At 39.4% G+C, this 16,771-nt stretch overlaps 1 protein-coding gene across 1 annotated transcript; it reads right to left on the reverse strand.

The window, feature by feature from the left end:
- Positions 1–6,263: 6,263 nt before the first annotated feature.
- Positions 6,264–15,773, reverse strand: kctd6a (potassium channel tetramerization domain containing 6a). Its single transcript, XM_074671956.1, has 6 exons — positions 15,629–15,773; positions 10,851–10,965; positions 8,504–8,673; positions 7,844–8,096; positions 7,517–7,675; positions 6,264–7,432 (listed from the first exon to the last, which is right to left on the reverse strand). The coding sequence occupies exons 2-6, from the start codon at positions 10,875–10,877 to the stop codon at positions 7,322–7,324; spliced, it is 720 nt and encodes a 239-aa protein (XP_074528057.1). The 5' UTR covers positions 10,878–10,965; positions 15,629–15,773; the 3' UTR covers positions 6,264–7,321.
- Between the last annotated feature and the right edge of the window lie 998 nt (positions 15,774–16,771).

A 16,771-nucleotide genomic window follows, 5' to 3' on the forward strand; every position in this document is an offset into this window, starting at 1 on the left:
TCTGGGTCGGATTGGAAGTCTGGCACCCCAACAGAAGGCTGGGACGGTACAGTTTGATTATTTGGAGATCTGTCATAGGATTTGTCAGTGGAAATGCTACAAAATTTGTGGAGAACTGACACGAACTGAACTGAACCCATGAAGACATCTCTGTAGTGTTATATCCTGCCAGTCATCTACCAATCAGAGCTAACGTAACCTCACTCTTCATTTTATTGATAGACTCTCAAGTTTGAACAGACCGCTGCAGAATAACTGCTGACTGTGGGTTGGAATCAACATTAGCACAAACAGTTTAGCCCTTTTAGCATTTAGCTCATGCTCTATCTCTCTCCTGTTTATCTTTCTTCTGCTCTTCTGTCCTTTTTCTGTCTGGTTATGCATAGACTGTAATGGATATAAACATAGTCTCTGCAACGTCAACCATCTGTTCCTGATTCAGTGAAATGAAGCCCATTGCTGGACGAGGCCATGTTGGATATGACGCGGACTACGAGCTTCCTTTCCAAAAGCTGTAGGGCGACAGTCATGTGAGCTGAGCTGTGCCTCTGGTTGGACAAACTTGTGATAATTATAACTTCTAAACCCTGGAGTTTGAAAAAAATCCTCCACTGTACAGTGTGTGCCGATAGCAAAGTTAGCATTTCAGAGTCAAGCTGTGTTTTTGAACCAGGCTGTTTATATGTTGCCATAAAAATGGTTTCTGGTCTCTCTGCAGCCAGCCTCAAGTGGATTCTAGATGTTGTCCCTTGAGTAAAACCTGCTCTTGTTTGCATTGTTTTACCTTACCGTACATTAGAGCCAACAGTAGCTCTGAGCTACATGACAAACCCTCCTCTAGAAGTGAGACAGGTAACACATTGGATCAGGCAACAAAAGGACAAGTCACCATTTAGAGTTCCCTGCTTTAACGAATGCTGCTTTCTTTAATTTTTAGAAGTTAAACCCAAAAATCTAGATTGAAGCTACTGTCTCTTTAACACTAGAAGTCCCACAGCCCAGCCATTTGGCTTTTCTACCTTCCATGCCCAAGGGGCAGCCAAGTGGCTGGATTAGTCTGGAATCAACATCTCTACTTTAGGTGTGAACAGCCATCTGATCACCATTGTTTTGTAAATGAGGCAATTACTTTCTCCTGAACTACTGAAAAAGGGAAAGATGTTGCTATGCCTTCACCTGAATAAACCAATGTGCTGTAATGTTATGAGAGAGAGGTAGAGGTTTAGAACTAGTATAAAATGTCAATGACTTCATTTTATGTTCAACAAGCTATAATTTGTCCACTTTTGTGATCACGACAGAAAGTTATTTTCCCCTCCCTTCTCAGTATGAGGTCAACACAGTTTATGATTTTTATTTCTTGCTGAAATTTATTGCTGATGCACAGGTTGAGTAAATGAACTATCACCGGCCGTGAGCGAGCTTTTTATCCACCTCGGGTCCCTAGTTTAGCCATCGGTCACAGCCACACCCACCCTTCCACCTTACATCCAGTTGGCCTGCTTTTACATTTTCCATCCATCTTTCTAACTATTTCTTTTCTTATTTTATTGTTTTTACCAGGATTTTCTGTGTTTCTCAGGAGTAAATGTCAAATATGGGTAGATAAAGCTAAACTTTATCCAGGCTACTCAAAGCACCCCATGTCAACTTTGCATGCTTGAGACTCAACACTCTATTAAAGTGAAAAAAACACGGGATCTTTTTCTTTTAATATGCGTGTGTGTGTGTGTGTGTGTGTGTGTGTGTGTGTGTGTGTGTGTGTGTGTGTGTGTGTGTGTGTGTGTGTGTGTGTGTGTGTGTGTGTGTGTGTGTGTGTGTGTGAAATGTGAACCAACAGTTATACAAGCAGATATATTGCCAAAAAAAAATAGCAGCCATTCAAACAATGGACCTGAAGGGAGCTTGTGACAGAGGCAGTCAGTTCAGTTTAGGTTTCTTTTATGAAGCAGCTTACAGTGTTCACAGTCACACAAAAGGCTGTACAGACATAAACAAAGTTCTATCAAGAAGAATATAGAGATAGTATAGCTATAAAAAAACAAACTTCAAAATAAATAAAGTAAACTTAAACTAAACAGTCAACAGCTGTTTTGGACAAGGGCACTCTAATACGGGTTATGGAAGAAATATTTTTTCTAATTATATCAGAGATATTTACAGCTACACTTGCCTCACACTCTAACAGCCCGATGCAAAAAGTTTCAGTAGATGTTGGAAGCTTCCAGGCTCTTTTCAGGCACACCCCTCCCCCCTGATCATGTATCACATCTGTGGACTGCCAATCTGTCAGGTAAAGGCTGCATTTGCAAAACAATGGTGGCTAATTGAAGGCCGTTCAGTTGTACATTCTAACTGAGCAGCCATTTGGCTGTCCTCTGGGCATGGCAGCAGGGGTAAGAAAACCCTGGGACTTCTAGTGTTAAGAACTTCAAAGCACTTGAGAACCAGGCATTCTAGAACCTCCAGAGAGCAGGGGCAGCTGTCACCAATGCGATGCCCACTGTAGGCACTTGCAAGGCATGTTCCAAAAAACAGGACTAGACCCAAAGGAGCTCCTTTCAGAAATGTATAGATGTTTCCTACCAACATTTTGTGTAAATCATTAATCACTTGAAAAACACAACACAATTTGTTACCTGACAGTGTTGAAAAAAAATATGATGACCCAGTACTTATTTCATATCCCAGATCTTAGTATCCAGAATATTGCCAGGATCTGGATCGTACTTTTACATCTGTCAGAAATTATGGTGACCTTGTCTTGTATTGTTTTGCAAATCAATCCGACCATTTATGGTGGAGTTATTTACACATATGGTGAAAGCAGCCCTATCTCACAATAATAGAGAATCCTTAAAAAAGTCCTGGATCCAGACAGTGATCCGAATCACCTCCAAAATTTAATCACTACTTCCTTATCCCATTGTGAACATTTTCTGAAATACTGTTATAATTGTTATCAAGAAGTGATCAATTTTGTTGAGCAAGTTTGTATCGGACAAGTAGCCCTGTGTACAACTTATTTTCCTTGAGGTAATAATATTTCTCTCTCTCTCTCTCTCTCTCTCTCTCTCTCTCTCTCTCTCTCTCTATATATATATATATATATATATATATATATATATATATATATATATATATATATATATATATATATATATATATATATATATATATATAATTTTAATACATTTATATTGTATTACTTATTTATATATTATACTATCATACTATCATAAGAAAGTCAAATTTCACCTGTTAAGAAAATTCCTCATTTGATGATGTCACAAATTGAGCAGATCTCGTATTGATCTCTCCCAGATCACATGTGATCTTTTAGTCGGGCCATCAAGAGCAGCTTGTGGGATTATTCCGATTCATTCACCCTCAAAATTTAAAAGTTGACTCTCGTTTAATATTTATCTTCACCTTTTTGCCTTAATATTTGTTTCAGATAATAGAAATATAATACTGCTTCTTTAAATAAGTCATTTATTTTTATTTGGTAAAGTAATCCCATCTTCAGCTGTTGAGCAGCATAAACCATCCTTTTGAATCAGCAGGATTCTCTGTAGTTTGCTGTGGATGTTTAATGTCATGTCACATTGCGTTATTGCGGTGCGGAAGCGTGACAGGACATCCAGTGAGGGCTCCTTCTCCCCACACACACACACACACACTCTGATGATCTGTCAGCTCACGGTGATCTCGTCTCTGTAACATCCTCTTCATACTGTCAGTTTAAGGCGCGATGTTTACACCCTAGATACGACTCACCTTCAAGCTCTCCTGTCAAATCAAGGCGAAAAGCCAAAAGCTAATCTGAAAACATGTTATGAACGCTAATTCATTTTCATACGGCCACCATTGTCTGGTTTCGGCCTATGTGTTCCACTATCTCGAAGCTTTTCTCATACCTGCCAGAAATGCTTGCAGACACCCAAAGTCTTAGCCCCGCCCACATTGTTTGCATTCATCTGCATTTAATGGAGATTATTTATAAAACAACATGATCCTTTAGGTCTGTTGGTAAAACAAGAGTCCTTGGAGTCCTGTCACTGGTAATCCCAACCTGTGAGCATTTGGTGAGTCAATACCATGTTTCCAATCGGTCTTTGGTCCGTCAAAGCTGCTAAATTCAACCACCCAATTTCTACCGCTCATCCTGCTCAGGGTCACGGTAGGTTGGAGCCTATCCCAGCCGTCTTCAGGTGAGAGGTGGGGCACACCCTGGAGACTGGACTGGTAGCTAGTCAATCAAAGGGCTGGCACACAGAGACAATCTTTCACATGCACACTTACACCTACGGGTAATTTAGTATCACCAATCAGTCAAAGTACATGTAATGAACCCTCGCATGCATGGAGGAACATACAATCTCCACATAGAAAGGCCCAACTTGCCCAAACCACAATTCAGACTGGTGACCTTCTTGCTGTAAGGTGGCAGTGCCAACCATTAACCACTGTGCAGCTCAAAGCAGCTTTATACATTAAATAAATCTTACACATTGAAAGCACAGGTATTGTGAAGCTGCCGTAAAATGAAATCTAGAAGCTAAAAGAGGCTTAAAAGCTCAGTGAAATCTTTATCCAGCATTTACTGACAGTTTTATGTTTAAAAGTCAGTTTGAACTTAGCAGCCTGGTACACAAAGGAAGTTCAAAATGTGTTTTTCTAAGGAGCTTAGTTGAGCAGAAAGGCGCGCCATAAACAAAGGCACCAGGCCATGACCCTGTGACTCATGTCTACCTTGATCACTTCTTCCTACAACTTCCTGTGCGTCTTCTACAATTTCTGTTCTACAGTTTCATTTAGCAGACGTTTTGTCCAAAGCGACACGACACAAGCAAGAACTTAGACAGAAGGGAAAACCTTAGTCAGTGCCATATTGTAGCCATAATTACCTATAATTAATCACTGCAACAATACAATTCAACCTTCAAAATCATACGGTGATTGTTGCTAAATATTCCCTATGAGCTGGGTCTGAGACCTCCTGACTCATTCTCCCCCTAACGACAAAGAGGAGAAGTGCTCCCTGAATCGATGAGACTTCAGAAATCTTAAAGTAGAAAGGGACTCTGTGGATCGTATAGAGTTGGTAATCCATTCCACCATTTGGGAACAACAGAAGAGAAGAGTCTGGCTAGTGATTTGGAGCCACGCTGGGCTAAGAGCACCAGGCGTCTTTCACAAGCAGAGCGTAGAGGACCAGAAAGAGTGTAGACCTGGATGAGGGACCCCAGGTAGGCAGGAGCTGTTCTTGTCAATGTTTGGTAAGCCAGAAGAAGAGCTTTGAATTTGATTGTAGCTGTTACTGGAAGCTGACCAGACGTGCAGCTGCATTCTGGGTAATCTGCTGAGGCTTAAATGGACACACAGGGAGGCCTGCAGGAGTCGATGCAGGAAATCGCAAGGGCCTGTCTTGCCTTCCTTAAAGTGATACTCCGGGATGGAACAAGTTGGGTCCTATCACAAGGTTTAGGGCAGAAATTACCCCTACAGCAGTGTTTTTGTGCAGCAGAAGCCCAGAGCGCTCACACCAAACACCCCCTCCCTGCTCCTCTACAGGTTTCCTCTGCACTCTGACGGGGCCATATTTTACTTGACCAAAAACACAAATAAACGGACTCCCACTGAAAAATCTGATATCGGTCTGCATTCACGCTTTATTTAGAGAATTTTCAGTGCGTTACTTTCACACAAAAACACCACTAAATAAGGCTCTAGTTCTCATCTAGTTCTCTTCGTCCTGGCAGACTACCTGCGTTTGTTTATATCTGGCACGCCGCGCATGCGGACTGATACACTAAGCTGCGAGCGCCTCGTGGCCAGCTGTGGCTCTGCAGCGGAGGTAGCGCCTTTTTACGACACGATGAGATTTGTGTGAAAGTAACGCACTGAAAATTCTTTAAATAAAGCCTGAATGCAGACCTATATCATTTAGTTGTGTTTTGTGTTTTTGGTCAAGTAAAATATGGCCCCGTCTGAGTGCAGAGGAAACCGGCAGAGGAGCGGGGGGGGGTGTTTGGTGCGAGCGCTCTGGGCTTCTGCTGCACAAAAACACTGCTGTAGGGGTAATTTCTGCCCTAAACCTTGTGATAGGACCCAACTTGTTCCATCCTAGAGTATCACTTTAACAGCATTTACTTGAGTCTAAGGACCAACAGAAGCACTACTTGCAAAAACCTGAAGGTACCCAAGTATTCAGCTTTAAATTTATTTAATCACAATCAAAATGAATCAGTTTACATCAGATTTGTTATACTACTGAAAAGCTACAGACATCCTTATAGTACCGTACAATGTGTGACTTCCCCCCAAACATCACAGCTATCAGGGATCATTATATTGTTGTCATAGACTGTGAATTACATGGACCCAGTTATTAGCAGTTGCCTTAATGGACATGGTAGCTAAAACTAATTTTTGGTCAGCCTTACCAGAGGCAAAGAGATGGAGTTGAGGTGGGTTTTAGCCTTCCTGTAAATAGCTCAGGCTCAGCCAACTTCATAGCTCTGATATCTTCAAAACATGAGTTATCTAAAAATTCATCCCAAAGAGAAATGTGCTACTTAGACTAAAAAAGTTTCTTGTACAAGACTGTAAATACGTTAGTTACTGCTGTAAAGATCAGCCTTTTTGAATGGGTGTGTATGTGGCTTCTAGTGCTTATGGAGACAGCCTCAAGTGGTCACAGGAGGAACTGTAGTTTTATTACTTCTACACTGATTTGACCTCCAGAGACTGATTTTGATATACAATTGCTAAGCTTCATGTAATAATCTCATTGCTTAAGTATTTTCATTTTTCTGCTTTTAGGCTTTTATTTTGAAATTTGGCAAACTTATTGACAGGATTTTCACCCATTTGGTCCCAAGAACATGAATAATGTCGAAACTGAAGTTCAGTGATGAATTCTAGCTCACAATTAGTGTTACTTGTAGTTCGCAAGAGCTTTATCTATTGTTGATATTCGTCTTTTGTAGCTCATATTAAGACATTAGCGATAATTCCAGTCAGTCTCATTACCAGCTGAAATCTTCCTAGAGGAGCTTTAAACATTAAAGAGCTGTCCGCATACTTTAGGCCACACAGTAAAGATGATAGAGTAAGGCTTGTATCTCACAATACTTCCCATGTTGCCAATGTAAAAGCCTTCCTGTAACCTCACATTGTGCTTTAGCTCAGAGGAAACAGAGAAAGATCCAAATAAGACGTCAGAGAAAACGTAAACAAGAAAACAAACAGTCAGCCTCTTCCTGTGTGCACAGTCTGGTGTCATCTGTTCAAGTCCTGTCATGAGTTTTTCCAATCAGTCGTTGATTTTATGAGTCCGTCTGCAGAACGTCCAGTGATGCTCCACGGTGTTCTCATTGGCCCGCTCGCTCATGTGGTGAACACGTGTGTTGCGTATCGTGAAACCCTGAAAAAGATAAACAGATTCAACCAAACACATCATAACTGGATGCTTTTTTTTTTAGATCCCTGTGAGAAAATGGTGGCATACAGCTTTAGAGATGAAGTCGAGCAGGTGGACACGCAGGCTGACTTCCTGCTGGTGGTCACATGGTCCGAAGGTGAAGGACACCTGGTAGTCTCTGGTGTCCATCATGTGTTTGTTCCACTTTGTAAAACTGCTGGAGATGGACTCCAACATTGCTTTGACCTGGGAAAAGGAGGGAAAAATATTTGATTATTGCTGTAGCAGCTAGAGCTATGTATACTCCCAAACACTAGGTGGCAGTGCACTTCCCATGCTGGTCATATCACCTGTTTCCAGTCCCTCTACATTCTCTGACTCTCTAACATCACTGAGAGATCCCGTGGCACTGACCTTGGTGGTGATGGTGAGCTGAGTGATGATGACAGCGACAGGGTTGGAGTACTTGGACAGCTTCCTGGTGCTGGACAGCTCCACAACCTCCTCGTAGGAGTCCGTGGGATAGGGAAGCAGTGGTTTGGGGTCTCCCAGGCACTGGATCAGGGGCTCAATCTGATAGAAGTCAGCTTCCTTCCTGAGGAGCTCGGTTTCCTTAAAGTCACACGGGAGAGTGAGCTCCGACGTCCGCAGGAAGTTGAGGATGTAGCTGAGACAGCAGACACAAAGACCGGATCAATCCAGAGTGCTGAGCTGAAGATTCTGTGAGAGTCTGAGGGGTCAGGAGAGAAACACCTGCTGCACCTCGGCCTTATTCCCTGAGCTGATAACGTGGGCTAGAGCTACAGCTGTTGGATCATGGAAAAAATGATCATCAGGAATGTTCCAGTCCTCATGGCTGTTTTCCCCTCAACAGGACTCCAGCTACACCCCGCCCACTTTGCTGTGATTGGCTGATTTTATTTTGCAAACATAACAACACGTACGTATGCATTTGCTTTCTTCCAACCTGAATATCTGCAAAAACTTCTTAAAACAGAAACATATCTGAAACGTTTGGTTGACCGCCCACCTTGCACTTACATGTGTTTGGTTATCCAAAACAAACCCACTCACCGGAACAGCGGCCCGTCACGGTCGATGAAGTAGTTCCCGCGAGCGTCCCTGACAGTGGGGAGGTCTCCTCCAAACATGGCGCCCAGCATTGAGTCAGGGTAACGCTGCAGCGTGGACAGAGACGTGCTGTACACACAGCCCCCTACGTTCAGACTCACCGGCTCCCCCATCTGGACGGAGATGGAACAGCAGGTATAAACAACTCGTCCATTATCATCAATATTGTCCATTCAGAGCCTCTTTCTGAACTTCTGAGAATAATATGACATATTGGTACGTGCTATAATTTTACAACAGACTTGGAGACCTAGCCTCATGTCTGGACTGTTTCATAGACGAACATAAAGTAAAGAAGTAGGTTCCACTTTTGTGCAGTGTCCCATGATTTTCAATTCTCGGTTTTTTTCCACCCACAGATAAGGTGACCATATTTTGACAAATAGTTGAATACATGTTACTGCAGTACATCCCTATCCTCCCTTTTAGAGTGTCACAGTAGGGGCCGTTCAGTGATTGCTAGTCACACTCTATGCGTACCTTGTGAAATGGAAATATTTAGTAATATCTTGTGGCCAGATTCTGAATTAAAGCCCTTCACTGCTAAACTCATTTGTTGAATTCCAAATAGTGGCCTTAGAGAGGGAAGAAATATCTGGTATGATAATGGTGAATTCCAGTTTCCTGAATGACGTCATTACTGCATTGTTAGCCAGTTCCAAGGTTATGATGGCACACAATATAAAAGTTTGTTGATGAAACATGCCAACACATCCACACCACAGGTGGAACTTGCACAAATAAATATAAATAACTAAATTTATTAATTAATTTATGAGTTATAAAAATATTTTTATAATTCATAAATTTATATATATACATATATATATATATATATATATATATATATATATATATATATATATATATATATATATATATATATATATATATATATATATATATATATTAGGGATAGACTAATTATCGGGGCCGATATTTGGCAGTTTGGGGCATATCGGTATCTGCCTATTTTTTAATCAGACAGCCGATACGAAACCCATCCAAAACTGTGTTGTTTTGATGCCTCTCTGCACAGAATTTCTCCCTGTCTACACTATGGAAGCCCTAGATGGTCATTTAAAATCAGTCATGTAAAACCAAACAGAAAAATAATTCAACTTCATTACATGCCTGTAAAAAGCAGCACAATCTCAATTCTGTCCAGTTTTATTACAGTTACACAGAAATTTTGGAAAACTTAATTTACTGTAGGAAACTTTAACTATTTATTTTTTTAGTTTTCATTTAACTTTATAAAACATGCTGCTAAGCGGTGGAGCTGTTTGATAAACATATGCTTGAAGGCATTTGAATGCAGTTACGTGATGGAGTTTGTATTGTTCAAAATTTTTACATAAATATTTTCACTTTGACTGCAAATTAATATTCGCTTCAAATATCGGTTATCAGCCTCTTTGATGACAAATAATCAATATCAGTGTTGGCCCCAAAAAATCCATATTGGTCCATCCCTAATAAATAAATATATATATATATATATATATATATATAAATATATATATATATATATATATATATATATATATATATATATATATATATATATATATATATATATATATATATATATATATATATATAAATATATATAAGAGTTAAAGTATGTTGTATTCTATTCTTATATTATCTCTGTGATTAATTTAAGTTTACAGAACGAGACTATTCTGCAAATCAATACTATTAATAGTATATATATATAATCGTCGATGCAGGGTTTAGCTTTCTTGGGTTATGAGATGGCATTTTAACTTTGGGGGCTTTCCTACTGTATGATAAGGGGGCACAAATGACGCACAGAAAAAGGTAGGATACATAAATATGCTAATTCTATAATAGCACAAACAGATGACCAAATTTTACATTTGTGTGATTCAACACAAGTTTGACATATCTATGTATGTTATCTTACATTTCTTCCAAGTCTGTTCTGCTAAATACCGCTAAATGGTAAACACGGCCCCCCTAAAATAACCAGCTTTGTATCACATTAAGAAAGACTACCTAATTTATGGACTCATAATGAAAAAAAGTTTATGAAGAAAACAGATTAATCAACAAATTAGCACCATTTTCTGTGCTATGGCCCCCTGCTGGTCGTTAGAAATGATGCAGGATCAAAGCACCTCAACACAATCTATCAAACTAAACATAAAAGTCTCATAGAGAAAGCTCTGTGAATTCAGCAAGCCTGCTATAACACAGTACAGCTTTAAAGGCCACACACACACATCCACACACACACACACACACACACACACACACACACCATGTGACCCAGGTCTCCATTCTCCATCAGCAGCTCTGAGGCGTCTTGTCGTCTCCCTGCGCTGGTTCCCTTCGGGTCAGACTGCTGAGTAGATCATTTCTGTCTCCGCCGACACCTGCAACGAGAGGACGAACAGCTTGTGAGACGGTTGCCATGGAGATAGGCAGCCAGCTGATGCTGTGTTGCTATGGTCCAGACATCATGTGGCTGACTAGTCTGCCGTCTCTGATGTGTCCATAAATCGCCGGCGAGAAGCTGCGGACATCCTTTCATGAGCAACAGGAGCAAATGCAGATTAAAAACATGAATGAACGCGGCAGATGAGGATGAAACAGCTCACACAGCTTCAGGGAGTTATTCTCATCCAGTCCTACATCAGAAATCAGAATCAGACTCAGCTGAGGCAGGAAAACCTGGCAGCATCTGAGTAACCGTTAAAATGTTAATGTCTATAAGCTGCTGTATGGAATATTTAAAGGGACAGTCTGTGCTTTTTTAAGTGGGGTTATGTGAGGTGCGGGGATCCTGGTCAGCTCAGCCTATTTCCTGTGAAACCTGAGAAGCAGAACTGAAACTAAGCTCCCACCGGGTGCAGAGGGGCTCAACTCCACGTGCTGTTTTAAAACCTCACTTGCTTTTGCTCTGTTCTCATGTGGCAGACAGACCGGCACCAACAGAGGCAAGTTTAAATTAAAAAAAATTATATAATAAAATAAAATAAAATAAAATAAAATAAAATAAAATAAAATAAATCAAAAGAAAAGAAAAGAAAAGAAAACAAAATAAAATAAATTAAAATATAATTCAATTTAATCAAATTGAATTAAATTGAAATAAAATAAAATTAGATAAAATGAAATAAAATAAAATAAAATAATATTGGATTAAAGTAAATTAAATTTAAACAAATAAAATAAAATAAAATAAATTAAAATCAAATTAAATCTAATTTAATCAAATTAAATGATATTAAATTAAATAAAGTTTATTGTTTACAAAAATTGTCTTATAAAATTTCCTCTGGCAAGATCTCTTTGCATCCTTCTTATGGACCAAAGTCAGGAAGAGATCCTTGTTTCAAGTCTTAGTTTGATGCAAAATTCATAACTCAGCTGGAATGTAAAGTAGTGAAAAGTAATTTATGTTGCACATTTTGGCATCAAGGCAATTCAAAGTGCTTCAAAAAGGCATTAATGGGATCAAAGGTCAGGGAAAAATACTGAAAGAAGACATTTAAGAATCATGAAAACAAGCCATTAAAGCAAAGAAAAAATAAAAACTGTAAAAACAGAAGGTTAAAGGGTGAAAAGACAGTTTTTAAATGTAAGAATAAACAGAAACTGGCAGCTGTAAAGGGTTTCAGCAGACCTGGTATCATCAAAGCTCATTCCAGATATTTTGAGCATAAAACTGAACGATGCTTCTCCGTCTTTGTCTCTGAGGACAGGAAGCAGATGATCTGAACAGTCTGGATGGTTCGAATCGAATGATGACTGAAGAAATCTGACCTTAAACCATTTAGAGCTTTATGACCCAACAGCTGGATCAAAATCTACTCTCTGACAGACAGGGAGACTGTTTCTTTCCAGGTCCTACTGACAAATAAAACCTTTAACACTTGATATATTCTTCAGGTTAGAGCAGACTTCCTTTGTTTTTGTCTTGATTTGATTTTAAGGCTCAAATGAGTCCCTGAACATCTGATGCTGCACTTCTCCCGCACAAAAAAACATCTTTTCATTTTTTTCTTTGCTCGTTTTTTTACAAGAAGAAATTATGACTCAAGTAGCACAAATTGAAACTGGAAGCATTAATGTTTTAATTTCAATCTAAAAAAATGAGTGTATTCCCAAATTAAAGTGCCAAATAGCAATCTGGATCTGTATAGTGGTCAAAATGATGGTGAAGAAAACTTGTCAGTAGTCCTGCAGATGGGGAACAGATGGCCTCGTGGTCTAGGTCGTCTGCGGGCCATGGGTTTCGCCCTTGAGCGCGTGGCCTGGGTTTGAATTCGGCCTGTGGCTTGTGTCCCACATGCCATTCCCACTCTCACCCTGTTTCATGCTCTATCCAGCCTCTCTCATTAAAGGCACAAAAAGCTAGAAAACATAACTTTGGAAAAACTGTCCTGCAGATCAATTTTAGTCTTAGAGCAATGAAATTAATAGTGAGTTATGACCCTTCGTCTCCGTGTCTCTTAGTCCTGGCAGACTACCTGCGTTTGTTTATATCTGGCACACCACGCGCGGACTGATACACTAAGCGGCGAGCACCACGTAGCCAGCTGTGGCTCTGCAGCGGAGGTAGCGCCGTTTTACGACACGATGAGAAGAAATGAGAAGAGATGAGAAGATGAGCCTTATTTAGCTGTGTTTTTGTGTGAAAGTAGCGCGCTGAAAATTCTCTAAATAAAGCGTGAATGCAGACTGATATCAGATTTTTTCGGTGGGAGTCCGTTTATTTGTGTTTTTGGTCAAGTAAAATATGGCCCCGTCTGGGTGCAGAGGAAACCGGCAGAGGAGCAGGGAGGGGGTGTTTGGTGCGAGCGCTCTGGGCTTCTGCTGCACAAAAACACTGCTGTAGGGGTAATTTCTGCCCTAAACCTTGTGATAGGACCCAACTTGTTCCATCCCGGAGTATCACTTTAAAGCAGGGGCTTTGGACCCTTTTAAGGTTTATGATGTTCATATGAAATGACACATGAAGTAAAACTGTGGGATCATTTTATGAATTCCTCTTCATGTTGCTCAGTGAGGATATCTCCCTCTGGCTAAAACCTGTAAGATAGGCTATTAACCCATGGGGAACACACCTGTCGAGTTTGGAAGAAATTGTGCAATCTGTAGCCTTGATATACTCTGAGATGTTAGATATTTTCCGCGCTGTGCTACGGCCGTGTAAGCTCCCTATGTTGTGATATATCATGCATGGTAAGACAAGTAATGCAATGAAAAGGTAATGAACTGAGGCCTGTATGGGCCTGATTTAATAAACTGAGGCCTTTATGGGCCTAATTTTTTAATTAGAAAGGTCAGAACGTCAGGTCACCATTAAAACTGAAGACTGTTACAATAATGTGGAAAATGATGAATGCAGGACACAATTTGACTTAAGCCTACATAAGGAAAGTTGAGGGGAGGAGCTCCATGCATCTATAATCTGACTGGACACACTGAAACTGTATAAAAGACAGTGTTTGTCTTTGTGTAGTCAGTCTGAATTCTGCAGAATTCATCCTCAGAAGCTTTGTTCACCTGTTTGATGAATAAAGTACCTTTGGATGCAACCTGGAAAGCTTTTCCTTCTGATTCTTGACGTCCTTGAGTAAACCTAAAGATACAGAGACTGTGTCCGAAATGACTCACACTGATTACTAATAGCATGAAACAACATTAAAAACTGTCAGAGAATAACACTCAGCTCCCTGTTTAACTTTCAGACGAGCCCGTCTCACAACTTTGAGCTGAGAAACAAACAAGGCAAGGCAAGTTTATTTCTATAGCACATTTCAGCAATGCAATTCAAAGTGCGGACGTTAGCCGCTGAATCGTTCCACGCGGGTGATGCATTCACTGGACCTTGTAATTCTTAAACACAGCATAAGTTCCTCGCAAATATATGGTTTATTTTTTTAAAAATAACATGTAATAAATGTTTCTATTATATTTAGCTGTTGCAGAAAATAAGCTAAATATAATATGAGGTATCACTAAAATAATACTGTTTTGCAGTTTTTAAGAAAAGATAGAACTGTAAATCCCCAGCCGTCCGTGAGCGGCGCAAGAGTAAATACATCACTGTCAGCGGCGTGCGAATGAGTGACTAGTGTCCAAAATGTTGTTTTAATTTAGCTGATTGAGTGGACTATATAGTCCAATACATCTAATTCACTATATAGTGAGTAGTGAGTAAATGAGTGAGTGATTTCAGACACAACCAGAGACTTCTGCTAGCCTCAGAAACAGAGTCAGGACACAAGAGAACACTAAGCACTTAATTCTCAATGAATTTTTATGTTAAGGGGAAAAAGTGTTCCTCAGGAAAAAAAACAAGGATTAAAATGCAAACAATGTCTTATCTATGGGTAAAAAGGGTAACGGAGAACAGATCTGTGTTCAGTAAGTGAGAATAGGACTAAGATTAAAAAAAAAAAAAAACTTAGAATAAGCAAAATTTTACAATTAACCAACAGGGTTGACTCCTGTTTTACAATATGTAGTACACTAATGTTTCATGATATTTTTTTTTACCTGCAAAAGCAGCTTATTCCACCTTCCATTCCATTATCTCTAGTGTTGTGTGATGTAAACACAAATTATTTAGTATTATTTATACAAGTAGAAATTTGGATGTATTAAATTACACTAGGGTTCACACACTTGCAAGAAAGTCTCCATAACACAGTCTCCAGAGGGGCTGAGCCCCCCTGACGTCATATCCTAAAGTCGCCCCTGCTTTAAAGCACAAACACAGACTTTCTATTAACCCAGCACCGCGCTGCATCTCCAGCTCTTGTTTACAGTCTGTGCTGTGCTTTAATGATCCTGCTCGTATACTGAATGCGTTTTGGAGAGTATTTGGTTCATGAAAGGGTTGATGTTAACCTGTAATTGAATGCTGTGTTTGGTGGTCTCTGAACCCCCTCCCCTCTCTCTGTCTGAATGAAGCTAATCAGAGCGACAGAGGTTCACAGCGGATAGCATAGTTAGCATAGCACAAGCAAACCGTCAAAGCCTCAGTTTAAAAGAATATATAATATAAAAACATTCCTGTCTTACCTTTAAAAGAAGAATGGCTGCTGTAAAAAGGTTGCAAGAGAAAAATCAGAGGGTTAAAGCTCCTAACCAACATCCATTTAGATTCATCAGAACACCGCGGTTAAACTCCGCTTCCGGTGCGACCTTTCAAAGTAAGGCACTGAAAACAAATCACGGTAACTCATCAATTCTCTTACAGCATTTTCTTTTCAGGAGCTCCCCAACCCTTTTTTAGGGCTTTGGGGGTTTTTTTTGACAACAAAATTTTTTTTACACTAAAAAAAGTGACAGACTTCTGACTTTTTTTTTCATCTAAAAATAATGAAAAAAAGGGGACAACAAGCAACAACAGTTTACACTTTATTTACAGACCTAAATAGTATAAAAGTGAAGAAAAAAACAACAACAAAATTGAACGTTGATGTACCCTTTAAGTATTTCAGTCTGATCTAGAAAAAAAAAACGTAGCAATGCAATGTATAATCAAGTTAAGTAGACTAAGGCTTTAAAGTCTAAAAATTCTAAGAGTTAATGGAAAATAAAAGTCTTGCTTTCACAGAATAGTTTGTCATTTTGTGTTTAGTTAATTTTGTCAAGGATTTTATTTTTTAAAAAAGGAAAAGAAAATTAAGAGTTGTTTGAAGGAAATTTAGTGTATTTCCCTTCTCAAGATGCCATGCTGAGTTTAGTATTAATTTTTTATTGATTTAAATTTTTAACAACCCTTAGTACAAATAAAATGTAGGTCAAAGCGCTGTATATTGATGAAAAAATAAGATAAATATACATTGAAAAGACAATAATGGTAGAAAACGTTTTGGAGGGGGCCTATACCCACCCAGGGGCGTAGCTACAATTAGGCAAACACAGGCAGTTGCCTGGGGCCCCAAGATTCCCAGGAACCCCCAAAGCATCTCTTAAAAACTGATATATGAAATTCTCTTCAATTGAAAGCATTTCTTTTTTCTAAATCTTACTTCACATGCTTCAAAATACATCAAAAGGCTTAATCTTTAATGATGGTTTTGGGTCCTCCCCCTCCCTTCTTATTCAATGGGCTATTCCATGTTACAACACATCTGAAAATTTGATTCAGGAAGAAAGTGGTAAAAAACACTTTTTCTCCATTTTTTTCTTATTTTCAACCAAGTCAGAAATAAAAAC

Source organism: Halichoeres trimaculatus, unplaced genomic scaffold, assembly GCF_033239565.1.
Source record: "Halichoeres trimaculatus isolate MK-OKI-2021-1 unplaced genomic scaffold, fHalTri1.1 fHalTri1_scaffold_1, whole genome shotgun sequence".
In the NCBI taxonomy this organism is placed as follows: Eukaryota; Metazoa; Chordata; class Actinopteri; order Labriformes; family Labridae; genus Halichoeres; species Halichoeres trimaculatus.

Coding starts and splice junctions, on each gene's coding strand:
- kctd6a (XM_074671956.1), bottom strand. CDS start 10,877: ATGGAGAATGGAGACCTGGGTCACATG. Junction 7,676..7,843: donor AGCTCACCATCACCACCAAG/GTCAGTGCCACG, acceptor TCCTTTTCCCAG/GTCAAAGCAATGTTGGAGTC. Junction 7,433..7,516: donor TCGACTTCATCTCTAAAGCT/GTATGCCACCAT, acceptor TATCTTTTTCAG/GGTTTCACGATACGCAACAC.